This window comes from Bos javanicus, chromosome 11 (genome assembly GCF_032452875.1).
Source record: "Bos javanicus breed banteng chromosome 11, ARS-OSU_banteng_1.0, whole genome shotgun sequence".
Taxonomy (NCBI): Eukaryota; Metazoa; Chordata; class Mammalia; order Artiodactyla; family Bovidae; genus Bos; species Bos javanicus.
The window spans coordinates 19,819,450-19,842,325 of NC_083878.1; the positions used below are offsets into that span (position 1 = coordinate 19,819,450).

A 22,876-nucleotide genomic window follows, 5' to 3' on the forward strand; every position below is an offset into this window, starting at 1 on the left:
CAACTTTACTATTAAAGAGATTTGCTATTTTTGACTTCAAAGAAAAACTCAAAGTTTTGTATTTTTGAGATTTGTATTTTTGAGACTTATTTTGAAAGACTGATGAAATATGTGTAACTCATATCCACTCCTCAATCTTCTTCCTTCCCTTTCCTCTTTTTTTCCCATTAGTGGCTGCTGCTGTCAGAATATTCTTAGAAAGCATTCTCCAACCCTTTCCACAGATCCTCAGTCAAGGTCTCATTTGGGTATGTGCTACAGTCTCCAAGACGCCAGGGACTACACTTATTTTGTTCAGTGTTACATTCCCAGACAGTGCTTTCTCATGGTAGTCACTGGATTGAATAAACCAGGCCTCATTCCCTCATCAGTAAAGCAGATATAATAACATCTATCTTACTGGATTTTTAAGTGAATTAAATGAAGATATATAAAGTGTCAAGTCTAGTGCCTGGCATATAAAAATCAGTACTTCCACAAACCCCTCATTTCCACTTAAATTAGGTAATCTTAAATAAGCTGAATTCCCTGGGACTTGGTCTTTTCATCTGTAAAAATGAAATGAGAAAACTTCTTTCTCTCCCCAATACTCTGGTTCCTTTGCTACCTACCAACCCACTCCAATATTCTTGCCTGGAGAATCCCAGGGACAGAGAAGCCTGCTAGGCTGCTGTCCACAGGGTTGGACACTACTGAAGCGACTGCACATGCACACATGCTGCCTGGACAAGAGACACACAGATCAAACCTCCCTGAAACCCTCCATCCCCCACAACACTACTGGATATCCAGTTTCTATACAATCTTAGAAAACCCAACGTTTATGTGTTACTGAACAGTAACAGCTGGATGCCCCAAGTTGAAGAGTAAGAGAGATGTGAATCAAATAAATTTATATACAGCTTTTGGGCTTCTTTTTCTAGCCTTTTTTCTAACTAATCCAGGAGCTGGCAAACTAGGCTTGTGGGCCAAATCCAGCCTGCTGCCTCTTTCTGTATGGCTTCTGAACTAAGAACAGTTTACATTTTTAAATGGTTGAAAAAAAAATCACAATAATGTCATCTTGTAAAACATGAAATTATATGAAATTCAAATATAAGTGTTCACAAAAAAACTTATACTGGAAAACACTCAAGCTCATTCCTGTATGTACTGACTATGGCTTTCTCACAATGGCAGCAGAGTTGAGTTTATAACTGTATATAGTCTGCAAAGCCTAAAATATTTACTTCCATCCCCTTATAGAAAGTATGCTGACCCCTAATGTAAACCCCTACGTGTACCAGCTCAACTGAGTCCTCACTCTGCCTTAAAATCCTGCATTTTCTGCTTCTCTGTACTTTCATGAAATTTTCTCTCACTGCCATCCTCTCAGCACTCGTGTCAAAACTCTTTTTAAGTATATTTCAAGTTCTACTTCCTTTAGGAAGTTTTCCCTGCTCTGACCCAGCAAGTAGCCTCTCTCTTCTCTTTGAACTAGTCTATCACTCTGTAATATACTAATGTCACTTATGAAAAAGTTAACTTTATTTTTATAATTTAAAAGGAAACTGCCTCAGTTTCCTTCATAAAGCAGAACTCCTCCAGGAAGTTACCACCCACACAGTTCAGTCTAGTGTCTTCAGGCAAACTGCACAGTACTCTGGGTTATAAACTTATTTTCTTTCTTTCTTTTTTAAACTTATTTTCTAGTAAGACTTTCACATTTTATTTTCCTTAATTACCCAATCTTCATATTTCAGCTGTAATATTTACTTACCACATTCTCTTGGATCTGACAATTAGATACAGAGATACTGGTAGACAAATCTTCTGTAAAATGAATGATAATATGGGGAAAAAACTTAGTATATAACTTAGTAATACTAATATTTACTGACATGTGAATGCTTACAGTATATTAAATTTTAAAAACTAGCTAACATACAGTTAATAGCATTACATTAAAACAAAATTTATCCCTAAACAATACTAATCCATCAACAGGAAACTGGTAAAATAGAATACACATCCATACAAAAGAATTCTATCTACACATTTAAGGATGCAGGGCTGTAAGTACTGAGTCAGAAAGCTATTTATATTATTAAGTTAAAAAGGTATGTTTCAGGGTAGTGGCATATGAAAAGCAAACAAAATATGATCACTTCTGGTGAGGGAGAGAGATGGGGCTGAGGAACAAAGATTTTTTTATATGCTTCTAGACTGTTTAAAAAATGTATAGAAAGTATGCATTATTGTCATAAAACATTAAAATTATATAAACATATAATTCTGAAATATATGATATTAAATAGTTCATAAAATCAAGTTGTAAAAAGATCATACATCTTTTACAACAAACATGGCTTTTATGAAAATAAAAATATAACAAGACCGTACAAATAGAATAGACTTCCCTCTTCCCAAGCCACCCCCAAAAGAAATATACACCAAACTATTAATAATGGTTTTCTGAGGGGGGAGATATACAACTGGGAATAGGGGGACATGTCACATGCATATAGGGAAGAGATTCTCATTTTATATTACATATTTCTATAAAGTTTAAATGTCTATATTACTTTGGTAAGCAAAGGAAGTAACTGACAAGAAAATTAGAAATGAGAAAAGTAAAGCAAGAGACTAGTTCTCAAACATCTAGAATCTCAGTGATAAAGAAAAAGGTAAGAAATTTCTTTTATAATCCCAAATATAAAAACATAAAACTTCATTAAGAAGAAAATGTAAGCAACTATACATCAAAAAATAAGTAAATGACTGTGGAAACTCCATTTTAAAATATTGTCAATTTAAAAAATATTAAGTCAACTTTAAATAATCCCAAAAATCAAATATTAATGCAAGAGACCAAAAAAGCACAGCATCAATAAAATGAATGAGCCTAAAACTCTGCTTTTCAGTAGTTCCAGTTTTCTAGTTTAAGTTAATATTTATTATGTTTCAAAGGCCTCCACTGTCTTAACTCCATCCAGTTTTCATCTCTATCGCTTCCCAGGAGAACTCTGCTCCAGACTGGTTGTTATAAGGACAGCAGCAACAGCAGCAGCTGCACAGTAAGAGTGCCACAACTAGGTCAGGAATGGTGCTAAGTGCATCATATGCAATTATTATATCATTCTCCTTTTAGATGAGAGAATTGAAGAAGCCAAGACCATGAAGCTAGCAAAGTGGCAGAACTGGGCTTTCATTTTCCCTTAGCCCTTTTGCAGTCTGTCCTTAGGGGCTTATAATCCTAGGAAGAGTCCATGGATGGGCTTGAGAAGGATCCTAAATCCAATTATATATAAAATTTGTGTTCTGTATCTGCATTATTTTCTGGGGTGAAAGGTCCAACTGAATATCAGACAGTTCTAAAATCCCCTCAAATTTAAGAAACATTGTGATTATCCATTTTATTCATCCTTTCAGAATCAATATTCAACACCAGACATTTTCATGGTCATTACCCTCATGCCTTTGATCACAGGTCCCCTTAATTCCACGCACACCCCTAGGTTGGCTCTGCCTATCCTAACTTATGTGAGATCCAAGGTCAAGGTCCAAATCAGGCTTCTCTATCATGAAGTCTCCACTTACCTTCCTATCTGTATCTGAGTCCTTGAGAAATGCACTGCTCCTTTTTGCACTCTACTGCTTTATGTACCTATTTCCCTGCCTATCTTTAAAAAAATCTCTGTATTTCTTTTGTATTCTAGCTCAGGGCCTAGCATAATGCCAAGATGAGGTATACTAAGCAGCATAGCTTAACTGAAATAAAAGGCATACAGAAACTGGTTGAGGGAATTCCCTGTCCATCCAGGGGTTAGGACTCGGTGCTTTCACTGCTGGGCTCAGTCCCTGGTCGGGGAACTAAGATCCCACAAGCTGTGCAGTGCAGCTAGAAAAGAAAAGAGGCTGACATCTCTTTCAATTTAAATGTATTTGCCTGATGAATGAAAGCTGTTTCACCATAAATGACGTAATGTCAATGGGGGGGTGGGTGCAGGGAAGTGATATTTTACTATGGCTTTGTGATTAAGTATTCACTTGAAACTTAAAACAAATTTAGGTTTTATTTTATAAATTTTGTTGGTGCAAAGCACATGTGTTTCAATATATTTTTTTAATGTTTCTGAATGTTTTAATTCAGTTAAAACGAATGCAGCATTTCTGACTTCATACATTTTATAAGTACTATGTGAACTGCAACGCTTTACAGACTGAAAATCCCACCATGAAGCACCATCCTAATACTATTAGCTTACTTAACCCCTTCTGGTTCTCTTTCATTTAATGCTGACAACTCTATACAGCAGGTTCGTTACAGAAAAGGAAAGTACTTGCCAAGATCACATAACAGGTCAGCAGAGCCAAGATTTAAATGCAGGCAGACTTGACTCTGGAGCCTCGCTCTGGGGACTGCAAGCACATACTATGACCAACATAATTTTATAAAGCAATTGACTAACGGTATTGATTCTAAAAATGAGGCTTAAAATAAATACAGAAACACAACTGCACCCACAAAACACTTAAGAACCAAATGGGGAAAAAGTCATCAAGAAGCTTATTGCTTACTGTGATCTTTCCCTTGGCCTGGAGAAGTACAGACACTGGCTTGAGGCGTCACAGGCATGAGAGCTTGGCGAATTGCTTTTTCCCAGCTCTGTGCTACATCAAGTCCCACTCCAGTGGCAGCAAGAACAGGATTGTGAGAGCTGTCCCCATTGTTCTCACCAACAAAGTATACCATAGTATCAGTGATGATTTCAAAACAGTGTGGGTTGCTGCCTTGTGAAATGCTTGTGAAATCTTGTGGTGAAGATATGCGGAGAATTTCTGAAAGTGGAATTTCCTGAAGTAAAGAACTAAGCGTTAGGAAACATGAATATGTGGGCTTTTTTTCAAATACACTAAACAATCAAAGATATGCATTTCTAATGAATACCACTAAAGACAAACACAAGTATGTGAATGTGGCACATGGACACACAGTCAAGTCTTACGAGGGTATCTGCTCTGAATGATCTGCATGTCCATCAAGGACAAAGGCAGAGAGCATGCAGTATAATAACCAAGCTAGTAATTCAGGCCTGTAGCAGATCATTAGAAAGAAAGGATTTAGAAGGGCGGTTGCTGCTATAGCCAACTGCCATATCCCAGCTGTCAGGAAGTCATCTCAACAACAACTCTACTGGCTGCTATCTGCAAGATATGGCCCCAAAGGAGAACGAGAAAGAAATAACAGCAGCAAAGGAGGATGTTAGAATAAGTGTAAGTGCTCTATTCTGGTTCTGTCCATAACTTTAACAATCATTTATGTTTAGTCTACTTCCTAAAGTAGAAAACTTCTTTAGAAAAACCCAACCAATTCAAAGCAATTCATTAGTCTCTATTTTCTTTCTTCCTGATACAATCACTATACTAACAATTTTATCTGGTGTCAACTGGTGACATGGCAAAATGTGGAGCAAGTTGAGCAAAGAGAATTATATAAAAAAGAGCCAAAAGAAGCATCTGGGAATTGGGGTCTAAGGTAAAATGGAAAATGGAAGAAATGCTGAATACCACAATGGCTTCTTCTGATCAGCAATAATCACAGGACTTCTCATAGTCTAATCTAAATCACAGTCTAGTTGTCTTTTCGTATGCAAGGGTCAAGTCCCTTATATAAAATGGCTAGACATCCACTGATACGGAGGACCACTTGGTACCCAGAAGGAAAACAGCAGCAACCTCATAGGCCAGAAAAAAAGAATCGCACAACAACAAAAAAAACTTCGGCAGCAAGGCTGTTGCAAGGGATGAGATGGAGGGGTAGAGGATACTTTTACAAGGATCTTAACAGTGACTTCTAGAAACTATATTAGGCAGAGCTGTAATCCAATATAACAACTAATAAATATTACTTGGATATATTTGGAAAACACACAGTATTTTAATGTACATATTTTTAAAAGATGTGAAATTTTTACCTTATAATACTTTGATCCAGATTCGTTTTGAAACAGTGTAAGACATTTGCTGTCCAGTCTCCAATAATGCCTTTTTCTCTACAAAGAGCACAAAACTGTAAGGTTCAAAAGTAATGATTCCTCCAAAGTGTCTGAACTCTCCATTCCCTCTCATCTCTTATCTATAAGTTTGTACTGGTATAAAATTCATGAGCTTCAAAATTTGAAAAATTAAAAAGATAGTGAAAAGTATACTTCCATCATCACCCCTATCTCACTCCCACCTTTACTCAAGGCAAACAATGTTACTACATTTTGGAGGTTTCTTTTCAGGAATCTCATGCATGCACACACAAATACTTAATTTATCCATGGACTAAATTTCTAAAGTATGCCTTACTGGATCAAAAGATAAATGCACATGTAATTTTTCTTGACAGTGTTAACTTATTCCTCTATTTCTGGATCCAACTTATAGTCTCATCAGTGACATGAGGGTGTTATTTACTCAAACCTTCACTAATACAGCTTATTACTAACCCTTTTCATCCTGTGCTACACTGATAAATAAAAACTAGTATTTTCGTAACATTTTCTAAAATTTATTTAATTGAAAGGTAATTGCTTTACAGGATTTTGTTGCTTTCTGTCAAACCTCAACATGAATCAGCCACAGGTGTATATATATATATCTCCTCCCTTCTGAACCTCCCTCCCATCTACCTTCCTATCCCACCCATCCAGGTTGATAAAGAGCCCATTTGAGTTTCTTGAGACATACAGCAAATTCCCATTGGCTATTTTACATATGGTAATGTAAATTTCCATGCTACTCTCTCCATACATCTCACCCTCTCCTCCTCTCTCCCCATGTCCGTAAGTCTCTTTCCATGTCTGTTCCTCCACTGCTGCCCTGCAAATAAATTCTTCAGTATCATTTTTCTACATTCTGTGTATGTGTTTAGTTCAGTTCAGTTGCTCAGTCGTGTCTGACTTTGTGATCCCATAGACTGCATCATGCCAGGCCTCCCTGTCCATCACCAACTCCCAGAGCCTACTCAACTCATGTCCATCACGTTAGCGATGCCATCCAACCATCTCATCTCCTGTCGTCCCCTTCTCCTCCGGCCTTCAATCTTTCCCAGCATCAGGGTCTTTTCCATTGAGTTGGTTCTTCACATTAGGTGGCCAAAGTATTGGAGTTTCAGCTTCAGCATCAGTCCCTCCAATGAATATTCAGGACTGATTTCCTTTAGGATGGACTGGTTGGATCACCCTGCAGTCCAAGGGCCTCTCAAGAGTCTTCTCCAACACCACAGTTCAAAAGCATCAATTCTTAGGCGCTCAGTTTTGTTTATAGTCCAACTCTCTCATCCATACATGACTACTGGAAAAACCATCACTTTAACTAGATGGACCTTTGTTGGCAAAGTAATGTCTCTGCTTTTTAATACGCTGTCTAGTTTGGTCATAGCGTTTCTTCCAAGGAGCAAGCGTCTTTATTGTAAAGCTATAGTCACCATCGGCAGTGATTTTGGAGCCCCCCAAAATAAAAGTCTCGCACTCTTTCCATTGTTTCCCCATCTATTTGCCATGAAGTGATGGGACTGGACGCCATGATCTTCGTTTTCTGATCTTCGTTTTCTGAATGTTGAGTTTTAAGCCTACTTTTTCACTCCTCTTTCACATTCATCAAGAGAATGTTCAGTTCTTCGCTTTCTGCCATGAGGGTGGTCTCATCTGCATATCTGAGATTACAGATATTCCTCCCAGCCATCATGATTCCAGCTTGTGCTTCATCCAGTCTGGCATTTCGCACGATGTACTCTGCATGTAAGTTAAATAAGCAGGGTGACAATACAGCCTTTCCCGATTTGGAACCAGACGCATTCCTTTCCCGATTTGCTACCAGTCTGTTGTTCCATGTCCAGTTCTAACTGTTGCTTCTTGACCTGCATACAGATTTCTCAGGAGGCAGGTCAGGTGGTCTAGTAACCCCATCTTTTGAAGAATTTTCCACAGTTTGTTGTGATCCACACAGTCAAAGGATTTGGCATAGTCAACAAAGCAGAAGTAGATGTTTTCCTGGAACTCTTGCTTTTTTGATGATCCAACGGATGTTGGCAATTTGATCTCTGGTTCCTCTGTCTTTTCTAAATCCACTTTGAATGTCTGGAAGTTCACGGTTCACGTACTGTTAAAGCCTGGCTTGGAGAATTTTGAGCATTACTTTGTTAGCGTGTGAGATGAGTGCAATTGTATGGTAGTTTGAGCATTCTTTGGCATTGCCTTTCTTTGGGATTGGAATGAAAACTGACCTTTTCCAGTCCTGTGGCCACTGCTGAGTTTCCCAAATTTGCTGGCATATTGAGTGCAACATTTTCACAGCATCATCTTTCAGGATTTGAAATAGCTCAACTGGAATTCCATCACCTCCACTCAGATCAGTTCAGATCAGTCGCTTAGTCGTGTCCGACTCTTTGCAACCCCATGAATTGCAGCACGCCAGGCCTCCCTGTCCATCACCAACTCCCAGAGTTCACTGAGACTCATGTCCATCGAGTCGGTGATGCCATCCAGCCATCTCATCCTCTGTCGTCCCCTTCTCCTCTTACCCCCAATCCCTCCCAGCATCAGAGTCTTTTCCAATGAGTCAACTCTTCGCATGAGGTGGCCAAAGTACTGGAGTTTCAGCTTCAGCATCATTCCCTCCAAAGAAATCCCAAGGCTGATCTCCTTCAGAATGGACTGGTTGGATCTCCTTGCAGTCCAAGGGACTCTTAAGAGTCTTCTCCAACACCACAGTTCAAAAGCATCAATTCTTCGGCGCTCAGCCTTCTTCACAGTCCAACTCTCACATCCATACATGACCACAGGAAAAACCATAGCCTTGACTAGACGAACCTTTGTTGGCAAAGTAATGTCTCTGCTTTTGAATATGCTATCTAGGTTGGTCGTAACTTTCCTTCCTAGGAGTAAGCGTCTTCTAATTTCATGGCTGCAGTCACCATCTGCAGTGATTTTGGAGCCCAGAAAAATAAAGTCTGACACTGTTTCCACTGTTTCCCCATCTATTTCCCATGAAGTGATGGGACCAGATGCCATGATCTTTGTTTTCTGAATGTTGAGCTTTAAGCCAACTTTTTCACTCTCCACTTTCACTTTCATCAAGAGGCTTTTGAGTTCCTCTTCACTTCACAGTGATGCTTCCTAAGGCCCACTTGACCTCACATTCCAGGATGTCTGGCTCTAGGTGAGTGATCACACCATCGTGGTTATCTGGGTCATGAAGATCTTTTCTGTATAGTTCTTTTTTTTCTGTATAGTTCTTCTGTGTATTCTTGCTGCCTCTTCTTATCCTCTGCTTCTATCAGGTCCATACCATTTGTGTCCTTTATTGTGCCCATCTTTGCATGAAATGTTCCCTTGGTATCTCTAATTTTCTTGAAGAGATCGCTAATCTTTTCCCATTCTATTGTTTTCCTCTATTTCTTTGCACTAATCACTGAGGAAGGCTTTCTTATCTCTCCTTGCTGTTCTTTGGAACTCTGCATTCAAATGGGTATATATTTCCCTTTCTCCTTTGCCTTTCACTTCTCTTCTTTTCTCAGCTATTTGTAAGGCTTCATCAAACAACCATTTGGCCTTTTTGCATTTATTTTTCTTGGGGATGGTCTTGATCACTGCCTCTTGTACAAAGTCACGAATCTCCATCCATAGTTCTTCAGGCACTCTATCAGATCTAATCCCTTGGATCTAATTGTCACTTCCACTGTATAAGGGATTTGATTTAGGTCATACCTGAATGATCTAGTGGTTTTTCCTACTTTCTTCAATTTAAGTCTGAATTTGGCAATAAGGAGTTCATGATCTGAGCCACAGTCAGCTCCCGGTCTTGTTTTTGCTGACTGTAGAGAGCTTCTCCATCTTTGGCTGCAAAGAATATAATCAATCAATCTGATTTCAGTGTTGGACATCTGGTGATATCCATGTGTACAGTCTTCTCTTGTGTTGTTGGAAGAGGGCATTTGCTACGACCAGTGTGTTTTCTTTGCAAACTCTGTTAGCCTTCGCCCTGCTTTGTTTTGTACTCCAAGGCCACATATGCCTGTTACTCCAGTATCTCTTGACTTCCTACTTTTGCATTCCAGTCCCCTATAATGAAAATGACACCTTTTTTGGGTATTAGTTCTAGAAGGTCTTGTAGGTCCTTCACAGAACTGTTCAGCTTCTTCAGCATTATTGGTCAGGGCATAGACTTGGATTACTGTGATAATGCATGGTGCCTTGGAAATGAACAGAGATTATTCTGTCATTTTTGAGATTGCATCCAAGTACTGCATTTTGGACTCTTGTTGACTATGATGGGTACTCCATTTCTTCTAAGGGATTCATCCCCACAGTAGCAGATATAATGGTCATCTGAATTAAATTCACCCATTCCAGTCCATTTTAGGTCACTGATTCCTAAAATGTCGATGTTCACCCTTGCCATCTCCTGTTTGACCACTTCCAATTTGCCTTGAGTCATGGACTTAACATTCCAGGTTCCTATGCAATATTGCTCTCTACAGCATCGGACTTTACTACCATCACCTGTCACATCCACAACTGGGTGTTTTTGCTCTAGCAGTACACCTGGGAAACCGAGTGGCCAGGACGAGGAGGTCATTAAGGCACATGGCCCACCTGGGACAGTGCAATCTCCAAGCAGTTGGTCACCTGAGCTGCTCAGACCTGGGAAGGTCACAAAATGCACACCCAACCCACAAAGACTGATCCAGAACTATGTCTGAGTGTCACCTGTGGAGGTACGGGTCAGCAGTGGCCTGCTGGAGGGGCTCTGGGGGCAGCAGACCTGGGTATGGCATAAGCCCTCTTGGAGGAGGTCACCATTAACCCCACCATAGAACCACCAGAACTTACACAGGAACTGAGGAAACAGATTCTTGGAGGGTACAAACAAAACCTTGTGTGCACCAGGTCCCAGGAGAAAGGAGCAGTGACCCCACAAGAAACTGACCCAGACATGTCCATGAGTACCCAGGAGTCTCTGGCAGAGGTGTGGGTCGGCGGTGGCCTGCTACAGGGTTGGGGGCACTGAGTGCAGCAGTGTGTGCATGGACCTTTTGAAGGAGGTCACTATCATCTTCACTACCTCCACCACAGTTTGGCCTCAGGTTAAGCAACAGGGAGGGAACACAGCCCTGCCCATCAATAGAAAATTGGATTAAAGATTTATCTGAAAATGGCCTGGACCATCAGAACAAGATCCAGTTTCCCCCTCAGTCAGGCTCTCCCACCAGGAAGCTTCCATAAGCCTCTTATTCTTATCCATCATAGGGCAGACAGAATGAAAACCACAATCACAGAAAAACTAACCAATCTCATCACATGGACCACAGCCTTGTCTAGCTCAAGGAAACTATGAGCCATGCCTCGTAGGGCCACCAACGACAGAGGGGTCATGGCAGAGAGTTCTGACAAAACGTGGTCCACTGGAGAAGGGAATGGCAAACCACTTCAGTATTCCTGCCTGAGAACCCCATGAACAGTATGAATAGGCAAAAAGGTATGACACTGAAAGATAAACTCCCCAAGTTGGTAGGTGCCCAATATGCTACTGGAGAAGAGTGGAGAAATATGCATTAGTATATGATATTCATCTTTCTCTTTCTGACTTACTTCACTCTGTGTAATAGGTTCTAGGTTCATCCACCTCATTAGAACTGACTCAAATGCATTCCTTTTTATGACTAATATTCCATTGTGTATATGTACCGCAACTTCATCCATTAATCTGTTGATGGACATCTAGGTTGCTTCCATGTTCTAGCTATTGTAAATAGTGCTGCAATGAACAATGGGATACACGTGTCTTTTTCAACTTCAGGGTTTATTCAGGAGTGGGATTGCTGGGTCATATGGTAGTTTTATTCCTAGTTTTTTAAGGAATCTCCATACGGTCTTCCATAAAGGAATCTCCATACCGTCTTCCATAGTGGCTGTATCAATTTATATTCCCACTAACAGTGCAAGAGCGTTCCCTTTTCTTCACACCCTCTAAAGCATTTTTGTTTGTAGACTTTTTGATGATGGTCATTCTGAGCGGTGTGAGGTGATATCTCATGGTGGTTTTGATTTGCATTTCTCTAATAATGAGTGATGTTGAGCATCTTTTCATGTGTTTGTTAGCTATCTGTATATCTTCTTTGGAGAAATGTCTGTTTAGGTCTTTCCCCCACTTTTTGATTGGGTTGTTTGTTTTTCTGGTACTGAGTTGTATGAGCTGCTTGTATATTCTGGAAATTAATCCTTGTCAGTTGTTTCATTTGCTATTATTTTCTCCCGTTCTGAGGGATGTCTTTTCACCTTGCTTATAGTTACCTTTGCTGTGCAAAAGCTTTGAAGTTTAATCAGGTCCCACTTGTTTACTTTTATTTCCATTACTCTAGGGGTGGGTCATAGAGGATCTTGCTTTAGGTCATCGAGTGTTCTGCCTATGTTTTCCTCTAAGAGTTTTATAGTTTCTGGTCTTACATTTAGGTCTTTAATCCATTTTGAGTTTATCTTTGTGTATGGTGTTTGGAAGTGTTCTAATTTCATTCTTTTACATGTAGCTGTCCAGTTTTCCCAGCACCATTTATCGAAGAGGCTGTCTTTGCCCCATTGTATATATTTGCCTCCTCTGTCAAAAATAAAGTACCCACAGGTGCATGGGTTTATTTCTGGGCTTTCTATCTTGTTCCATTGGTCTATATTTCTGTTTTTGTGCCAGTACCATATCATCTTGATGACTGCAGCTTTGTAGTATAATCTGAAGTCAGGAAGGTTGATTCCTCCAGCTCCATTCTTTCTCAAGACTGCTTTGGCTATTCAATTAGTATACAGCATTTGTTTTTTAAACATGTGTCTATAAACAATTTTTTAAAATTAATACTTTACTTTTTGGGAACCATTTAAGGTTCATCGCAAATTAAGGGGAAGGGGCAGAAATTTCCCATATATACTTCCTGTCCCTAGGCATGTATAACCCCAGACCCCATCATCAACACCCTTAACAGAGTGGTACAATGGTTACAACTGGTGAACCTACATTTGACACATCATAATCATAAACGTCCATAGGTTATATAACTCAGCTCACTCTTGGTGCTGTGCATTCTATGCGTTTGGACAAATGCATAATGACAAGTACCTATCATTGCGGTATTACATAGAGTATTTTCACTGCCCTAAAAGTTCTGTGTTCTACCTATTCATTCCTACTTGTCCCCACCCTGTACCCTCCACAGGTCTGCCTTTTCTGGAAAATAATATAGTTGGAAGCATATAGTATGTAATCTTCCTACATTGGTTTCTTTCATGTAGCAATATAGACTTAAGATTGCTCCAAGTCTTTTCATGGCTTAACAGCTCATTGCTTTTTAGTGCTGAATAACATTCCACTGTCTTTAGAACAGTTTGTTTACCCATTTACCTACTGAAGGAGATCTATTATTTCCAGGTTTTTGGCAATTATGAATAAACCCATTATAAATATCCATATGCAGGTTTCCATGTGAATGTAAGTTTTTATTTCCTTTGGGTAAACAGCAAAGAGTACGACTGCTAGATCATCTGGTAAAAGCATTTTAGGTTTGCATGAAACTACTAAACTGTCTTCAAATGTTAGCAATACCATTTTGCATTCCTACCAGCAATCAAAGAAAGCTCTCGTTGCTCTACATCTTGTCAGAATTTGGTGTTCTCAGTGTTTATGATTTTGGCTGTTCTAACAGATGGGCAGCAGTATCTCACTGTTTAATTTGCATTTGCCCTATGACATAAGATGTGGCGCATCATTTCATATGCTTATGTGCTATCTAGGTATCTTCTTTGGTGAGGTACATGTTAAGGTCTTCAGCACATTGTTTAATCAGGTTATTAAGTTTTCTTACTGTTGAATTTTAAGAGTTCTTTGTATATTTTGGAGAATAGTCTTTTACAGATATCTTTTCTGTAAATATTTCTTCCAAGTCTGTGGCTTGTCATCTCAATCTTTTAATACTGTCTTTTGCAGAGCAGAAGTTTGTGAAGTGAAAGTCGCTTAGTTGTGTTCGACTCTTTTCGACTCCATGGACTGTAACCCACCAGGCTCCTCTGTCCATGGGATTCTCCAGGCAAGAATACTGGAGTGGGTTGCCATTCCCTTTTCCAGGAGATCTTCCTGACCCACGGATTGAACCTGGGTCTCCTGCATTGCAGACAGATTCTTAACCATGTAAGCCACCAGGGAATACCAATTCTTTCTTTCAGAGATTGTGCATTTGGTGGTGTACCATCAGACTTGCTTTGACTCTGTACTGTTCTACCAATTTATAAAAATAGTACATTAAATAGTCCACCTTTTAAATATTCCTAACATCCTAAATATAAAGATGGTTCTGGTGTACTATGATGTCTTAATATATATCTCATTCTCATTTGGACTTAAAAAACGCACGAAGTAAAGCACATAACAGAGTTTCACTACCATAATAAGATGCCTGTGATTACTGACCAGGGTGTCCCTGCTGGTGTAATGGACCATCCACCCTTCCTTCACCATTGTGCTGCTCTTCCTCTTTGTGTGCTTGATGGACTGGACGACCCTCATCAGCGGAATGTTATTGCTCGTTGATGGACTACAAAATATTTTAAATTTATGACAAATATTTATAATGTTAACTTAAAAGATCATCAATACAGTAAAATCAAACCCTTTTAAAGATAATTAAACTAAAATTCTTCAAAATATCTTACGAAGACAATGGCTTAAGAAGAAAAAGATAAATTAATCCTGTTATGATGATACACAGTTAATTTATAAAAGACAAAGATGATACTGTTAGGGGAAGCATACTGACTGAAACCGCCCACCCTGGCCAGGCTCTCTAGTAACCATTTGCATGAGTTGTTTTACAACAGGAGGTCCTGGTAAGGCATATGGAACTAATAAGCCACTGCCAACCAAAAGAGTTCGGGAAAGGTCAAAAGGAGACACCACGTGTCCACCCACTTCCCAGAATCCCTCTCGCTAGCATCCATCTTTGCTGAGCAATGCATGTGGCACCAGGAAGGACTCTGAATCAGAATGATTGGCCAAAGACAACCTGGAAACTAATCTCATCACCATAAAATCTGAGACTACGAGCCACATGGCAGAGCTGTTCTCCTGGGTTCCCTTTACTGCTCTCCACCCGGGTGCCCTTTCCCAATAAAATCTCTTGCTTTGTCAGCACGTGTCTCCTCCGACAGTTCTTTTCCGAGTGTTAGACAAGAGCCCGCTCTTGGGGCCCTGGAGTGGGGTCACCCCCTTCCTACAACAATACTGTAAATCATCATTATTTGTCATGAATATTTCTGGAGGGCCACAGGACATACGAAAACAATAAACAGAGCAGAAAGAATCCTCTCCGGTTGGCAAATCTGGAGCCTGGGAGAGGGTCTCATTTGGGATTGCTACTAGAAATCGTACCCTAGATAACATGACAAATTAATAAATTCATAACAGGACAAAATTCAAATATCAAAGTCCATTATTCATGTTGTCAGCAACAATTACTTACAGAAGACACTGAAAGAAAAATGATTTACAGGTATTAAGAAAGTAAAAATAATAAATAATGAAATGAGTCACATCAGGTAATACTGAAACACAGATCAGTAACAGTGTAGCTGGAGAGAAAGAGCACCTTGGCAGAAGTGTGTGAAAAATACATTGTTTTTCAATTGAGTCTCAAACAGTTAAATACTTGCTCTTAAACTGTGAAGTATCCATGATTAGGAAACAAGCTTAGTTTTCTTAAGTCTCCAATTTGGGCAAACATTTAGTTAATGATAATGATAATAATAGCTACAATTTATTTATTATTTTTTTTAAATTTTATTTTTAAACTTTACATAATTGTATTAGTTTTGCCAAATATCGAAATGAATCTGCCACAGGTATACATGTGTTCCCCATCCTGAACCCTCCTCCCTCCTCCCTCCCCATACCATCCCTCTGGGTCGTCCCAGTGCACTAGCCCCAAGCATCCAGTATCATGCATCGAACCTGGACTGGCTATAATTTAATGATAAGACAAACTGAATAAATGACTCAGCCATATGAGACTGACATATGATGAATTTTCTCTAAACACCTATTTGCTGCCAATGAAAAACAAAACCTGCTTAAAATGTTAACACTGTATCACAAAGTAGTATATCTTATAGGCTATATCTAAAAAAACTGAATTTCTATAAATATAGGAGGATATATAAGTCTCATAATCCAGGAGCATTTTTACAAAGAGCTAATAGATGAATTGCAATATGAAAACTGCCCCCAAATTCATCACCATCATCTCTGTACAACATTCTCAGGTATAGATTCTTACTGGGGTTTGCAACATTAGCTAATATGCCTGTGTAAAGAAACTGGTTGCTTTACCTGAAGTCCAATGCTGGCACTTTGTGAAAGACTGCTACACAGCTAGGTATTTAAATACAGTATTTAAATAAAGCATTTTTCTTTTTAAGAAAACGGGATTCTCATACCTTCTCATCTTGAGTGGACAGCAAGAGGAATATAATTTATTTCAGAAAAATAAATGTACATGTGGTACATGTAAAAGCATTAGCCACAATTTAATTGATTTTAAATTACATTTTAGGGGGTGGAAGGAATTGGGAGATTGGGATCGACAAGCATGTAGTACTGTATATGAAATAGATAACTAATGAGAACCTACTGTAGAGCACAAGGAACTCTAATCAATGCTCTATAGTGATCTAAATGAGAAGGAAATCTAAAAAAAGAGGGATATACGTTTATGTATAACTGATTCACTTTGCTGTACAGCAGAAACTAACACGACATTGTAAAGCAACTATACTTCAAGAAAAAAAAATTTCTTTTTATAATTACATTTCTAGGTTCCACTTAAAGAGATATGATTTGTTATTTTTTAACAGAACTCCTGGACTGACCTTGCATTTGGAAATATCTTGTAGTCCATACCCACGCATTACCTGATTGTTTTAACAGCTTCTTCGTCTCTTTCCACATCAAGATCAGATGGATCCAAGAAAAACATTTTATCTTCTGGAGGAGATGGTTCTTCTGTGTCATCCAAGCCCCGACTACCGTCACTGTTCATGTCACTACTGTCAATATCCATTGGTATATCTGTATCTGTTCCCAAAGTAGATGGCTCTGGCAAAGTTTTAAATGAATTCAGAATTTTACATTAATGGAATATCAATATACCTAAATAGAGACAGTATATCAAATGTGAAAACCATTTTTAAAATTCTTAAATGAAATTACAGAAAAATATTTTTATGATTCAAGTTAAAGAAATATTTCTTAGGATGATATAAGTATAAAAATCATAAGGCAGAAAATTAACTTGATTGCATCAGAGTTTTAAATTTTGATATGACAAAAGATACTAGAAGCAAAGTAAAAGGTTAGCCACTATATTATAGACCTGGTCAGCTCATTTTCCACAAGTGTCTAAGACAATACAATGAAAAAAGAACATTCTGTTCAGTGTATGGTCATAGGAGAAATGGATATTTATATGCAAAAAAGAAAAAAGAAAATTGGGAAGATTTCCTTAAATCAATTACAAAAATTAACTTAAAGTAGATCACAGACCTAAATAATCTATAACACTCTTAGAAGAAAGCATAGGAGTAAACTTTGGGATTGTGAGTTAGGCAAAGCCTTCTTAGATATACCACCAAAAACCTAAATGACAAGAAAAAACAAATATATTGGACTTCATCAAAATTTAAAACTTCTCTGCTACAAATGACACCTCAAAGAAAGTGAAAAGGCAGTGTACAGAATGGTAGAAAGTATCTGCAAATCATGTATCAAATAAGGGACTTGTATCCAGAATATCTAAAGAATTCTTACAACTCCATAATAAAAAGATAAATAAATAACCTAGTTAAATGGGCAAAGGACCAGAAGAGATACTGCTCTGAAGCAGATGTAAAAATGACCAAGAAGTACATAAAAAGATACGCAATGTCAGTTAGCCATCTGGGAAATGCACATCAAAACCATAATGAGACAACACTTCATACTCACTAGGATGGTGACAATCAAAATGACAGACAATTAACAAGTGGTGGAAAGGATACGTAGAAATGAGACTCCTCGTACACTGCTGGTGGGAATGTAAAATGGTATGGCTGCTTTGGTAAACAGTTTGGCAGTCCTCAAAATGTTAAACAGAGCTACCATATGACTCAACAGTTCCATTACTGGCTATCTACCCAAGTGGAATGGAAACACATGTAGTCAATTGTACTCAAATGTACTGCCTTGTTCATAATAGCTCCAAAATGGATACAACTCAAAGGACCATGGCTGACTGGTGATGAATCAAGTGTGGAACATTCAGGCAGAGGAATACTACTCATCAATAAAAAAACAATGAAGTATTGATACATGCAACATGGATGAACCTTGAAAACATTATGCTAAGTGAGAGAAATTAGTCACAAAGACTACACATTGTATGATCCTATTTATATGAAATGTCTAGAAGGGACAAACTGATACAGATAAAAGTTGACTTAGTGGTTGCCAGGGGCTAGCAGGGAAAAGTGGATGGGACGTGACAACTAATTGGTATGGAGTTCTTCTCAGGATGATGAACACGTCCTAAAATTAGGCTGTAGCGATGGCTGCATAACTGGGAATAAACTAAATGTATGAACTGTATGGTGTACAACTCGTATCTCAATGAAGCTGACGAAGAATTAGTAGAATATATAACATGTGAACAAGTAATTTAGAGGGAAAAAACTCCTAATTAAACAGTAAATATCTGAAAGAGATAAATAAACATTAAAATAAATATAAATGTATTTCATATCCATTTGTCAAAAGGTAGACAAGGACAAAAATACATGAACCAGCTAAATCTAGAAAAGACTTCAATCATGTAGAAAAGCTGTATTAATTCTGTGCAACTGAAACGAAGAAACCAATCATGCGCTGTCAATGGTCTTAAACAGCAACCACAGAAAACATACCACGTGAGAAAATGTTAAACTCTTAAGGAGATTAATTTCCACTCCTCATGCTTTTCCTCCTATATCTGTTCTCCTGGTAATCTTCCTAACCTAAGGCTTGAACCTAGGGCTCCTGCACTGCAGGCAGATTCTTTACCATCTGAGCCACCAGGGAAGCCTTTCCTATAGAACTACTTATATTCAATTTTTACCAGCCATGTAATATTAAGGAAAAATTATGCTGCAAGTTTACTCCTTTCTTCCAAAAAAGGTAATCACTTTGAGTGATATAATCTTGAAAAGAGGGGGAAAAAAGGTAAAAAAGCAAGAATGTTCAGCTAAGTGATTATTTGATGGAAAAAGAGAAAGTGAGACAGTACAATGACTTCTAAAGACTATGAACTTAGATGCCAGACCACACAGATTCAAATCCCAACTCTATCACTACTGGTTGTATCTCTTAGGCAAATTATTTAATGTTTCTGTGCCTAAGTTTACTCATCTCTAAGTCCTTATCTCAAAAGGTTGTTCTTAGGTTTAAATGTCAATATATATAAAATGTTTACAACAGTGCCTGGCTTTCATTAAGTAGTTAATAAATACTAGAAATATGCAATAGTTCTAGGGACAACAGCACGGTTATAAAATAAGTTTTGCTATGTTTAAAGATAAATGAGAATATGCAGCATCATTTGCCACATATGACTACAGAGTGGTAGGTGGTTAAAGGAGACCAGAGGCATAATTAAAAGTATACTATTAGCGATATCTGTATTTTGCTTGATTATTAAATCAGAAAAAAGTCAAAGGAACAAAGTAAACAAAATAAAATATGCAAATATAACCTTATATAAAGATAATACACAAAAGAATTGTGATCTTTTCTGGAAATTAAGAAAAAGACTTTCACCTCCATTGAAAGTAACCTCTCCAAGGCAGTCTCTCGGTACTTTAGATGCACATCGCTTATGGCAGTTGAATTTACAATCTAAAACAAAATATTCATCTTATTAATTTATGTAAAAAGTCAGGCAGTATCAGATATGGTTAAAGACTTTCTTTACTCACACATACAGTATTATTAATAATGATGATGAAATAATAAAGATTTCCTCTACAAGAACTCAGGTCTTAAAAGGTCTGGTTTCATATTCTGATACCATCTCTTAATAGTTGGTTAATCCCTCAGGGATCATTCAGTCTCTTTATCTGTAAAATTAAATTTATACCACTTGTTTAACACTTTGCCAAAATGCTGCAGATCCATGCTTCCCTCCCTTACGTCGCATTCTTCTTTCTATATCCCCCTTAAAGAATTTCTCAGGCTGATTAAATCCCTTTCCAACATATGTCAGGCAGTTACTTTCAATTCCTAATTATCAGGACCTGGTACATACGCAGAAAAGAAATTGCAATGCTACACCATTTATTAGGAATTAGTAAGAGCTTTCCCAGACAACCTTGCAAGAAAGGACTGAGCTTCTCACGCATAAGGTCCCCCACCTGTAGTATATAATGGCTCTCTTCAGCCTGCAAGAACCTCAGAGCTGATTGTACTGCAGATGAGTGTCAGTGACGTCCAAGCTGTTCAATACTACTGTGTAACTCATGGTTCTCAAATTGTGGTCACCAGGCCCGGAACATCAGCATCTTCTGAGATGCCCGATCTTGTTTGGGCCCCACCCCTAACCTACTACGTCAGCAGCTCTGGGAGTGAGGTTGAGAAACGGGTACTTTAATGACTTCTTTAGTTAATTAACATTAAAACTGAAACCCACTGCTATAACTACTATCTAACACCACCTTCAAAATAATTCTACCAACAATAAAAGGGTAAAAATAATTTCAAGTCCTGATTTAGAATAATTTTGTAACTTCTATAACTGAAGAAAACTCTTGGTATCATGCCAATAGAATACAGAAAGGTCATTATAAGAAAAAGCTCTATGAAATAATAATTTGGTGGATGAGAAAACCTGCATTACGTAATGTCTTTAAAAAGGTGAGGCCCTAGGAAAATTCACATGAACTAATATTAACACTGGCATACATTTAAATGTTTTTTATCTCATGAAGTTTGCAAATTGTGAAAATAACAAGGTTTCCCTTTCCCTCTGAAATGTAAAGCCAAGTTTACCACCCATATGCAGCAAGTACGTAGTTCTAATGACAGTCATTTACACTTCTCTATATTCCTGCCCATGTTTTTTATTAATTTATTTATGTTTTCTTTTATCCTATATGTGCTTATATAAGCTGCCCTGAAATTTTAATATAACAAAGTGGAAAACAGATGAATAAATAAATTAATTGCTCTTAGAATTGTACATTTTTCTCAAATGATTCTGCATAACTGTTTTATCTTAACTATTTTTTTTCTTAGCTTAACAAGTGAATGAAAATGTCTATTTTACTTTTGAAGTAAAAATACAGGGATTACTGAATAAATTATGACTTTTTGATACTTTCTGAACCAATATAAGCAAAAAACATTATTCTTTTAGAGCTCTAAGAAGTTAAACTACTAAGCCAGTCACATAGTTAATTGATTTTATTTCAAAATTCATTAATCTACTTCCATATTTTATTCTTTTAAAAAGTACTGTGCTTTTTTGCATGTGGTTTTAGAATGTTTCTGTTCTACTCAGCAGAACGGCATATTTACTACCTTTACTAAGATTATCTGCTGGCTAGAATTTGTACATCTGTTCTTAATGTTCTTTCCCAAAACATTCTTTAGTGGCTGCTTGCCAGTACACTTTAGTGTTGATATTTAAAGTATTAATTTATATATTAACTCATATTCAAAAGTAAGCTGTTGAAATAAAATTTCAACATTTAATTAAGCTTGCCTGATGGTTATTAAATATAGGCAACAAATGTACAATGTATTCTCTATGTATGTAGTGAAATATTGCTAAAAAAATTTTCTTATATACTTATAAATTTATACATAAATTATTTAATTCAACACTGAAAACAGAACTTATTGTTGCAAAGATCTCAATTCCAATGTTTTACCTAGATAAAACTAGGTAATTCAATTCCACAAATACTTTTACATAAAAAGTATGGTATCAAGAAGTAATGATAATTACAGTAATCACATGAAAAATAAGTACATAAGATTATAGACAGATTACCTATATCTTATCTTGGCTCAATGCCTAATAACACATTTAATATCTCTATTTTGGTTTTCACATAGTTGTGCAGCACTGTTGAGAAGACGCGAGACAAAAAGATAAAAGCATCTTTTAAAAGCATTAAAACATTATATAACTACAGGAAACCATTACTCTATTAAAAACATAGTTCATTAGAGATGTTTTTGGAATTCTATGACAGTGTTTTGGGTTAGTATCTAAATATAGATGGTCCCCATAATAATTCCAGTAGCTTCTACTATTTCTGCCTGTTTCAGTGTGATTGTTTAGAATGACAATTTTGGTACAGCTCTCACAGCCCCATAATTAAAGCAAAAATAAAACTCTTGTAACATGTTGCTGTGTGTGTGTGTGTATGAATACTTAAAGGAAAGTTCAGTTCAGTCACTCAGTCGTGTCCAGCTCTTTGTGACGCCATGGACTGCAGCATGCCAGGCCTCCTGTCCATCACCAACTCCCAGAGCTTGCTCACTCATGTCCATCAAGTCGGTGATTCCATTTAATGGAAAAAGGAGGGCATTATTTTATATTTTGGGTAGTGTCTGGCTCTGGAATCAGAAAGACTTAAGCTCAAATATTAGCTTACCTGCTCATTAATGGTTCCATATTGACAATTGTTAAGCAGCCACATCTCACAGATTCAAATTCTAGTTTTTCTGTTTACACTCTAATTTTTCTTTAGCATAGCTCCTGGTACAGAATACACATGTTGCAGATACTAGTTATCGTTAA

At 37.6% G+C, this 22,876-nt stretch overlaps 1 protein-coding gene across 4 annotated transcripts in view; it reads right to left on the reverse strand.

Annotated features, from left to right (window-relative positions):
- Positions 1–22,876, reverse strand: part of PRKD3 (protein kinase D3) — an 86,968-nt gene that overhangs the window by 15,374 nt on the left and 48,718 nt on the right. For all 4 annotated transcript variants that reach the window (XM_061432085.1, XM_061432084.1, XM_061432087.1 and 1 more), the window contains 6 exons: positions 19,888–19,965; positions 16,974–17,157; positions 14,479–14,602; positions 5,958–6,035; positions 4,561–4,837; positions 1,760–1,812 (listed from right to left, as the gene is read on the reverse strand). In XM_061432085.1, coding sequence (XP_061288069.1) covers positions 1,760–1,812; positions 4,561–4,837; positions 5,958–6,035; positions 14,479–14,602; positions 16,974–17,157; positions 19,888–19,965 — 794 coding nt within the window. The remainder of the gene's footprint in view (positions 1–1,759; positions 1,813–4,560; positions 4,838–5,957; positions 6,036–14,478; positions 14,603–16,973; positions 17,158–19,887; positions 19,966–22,876) is intronic.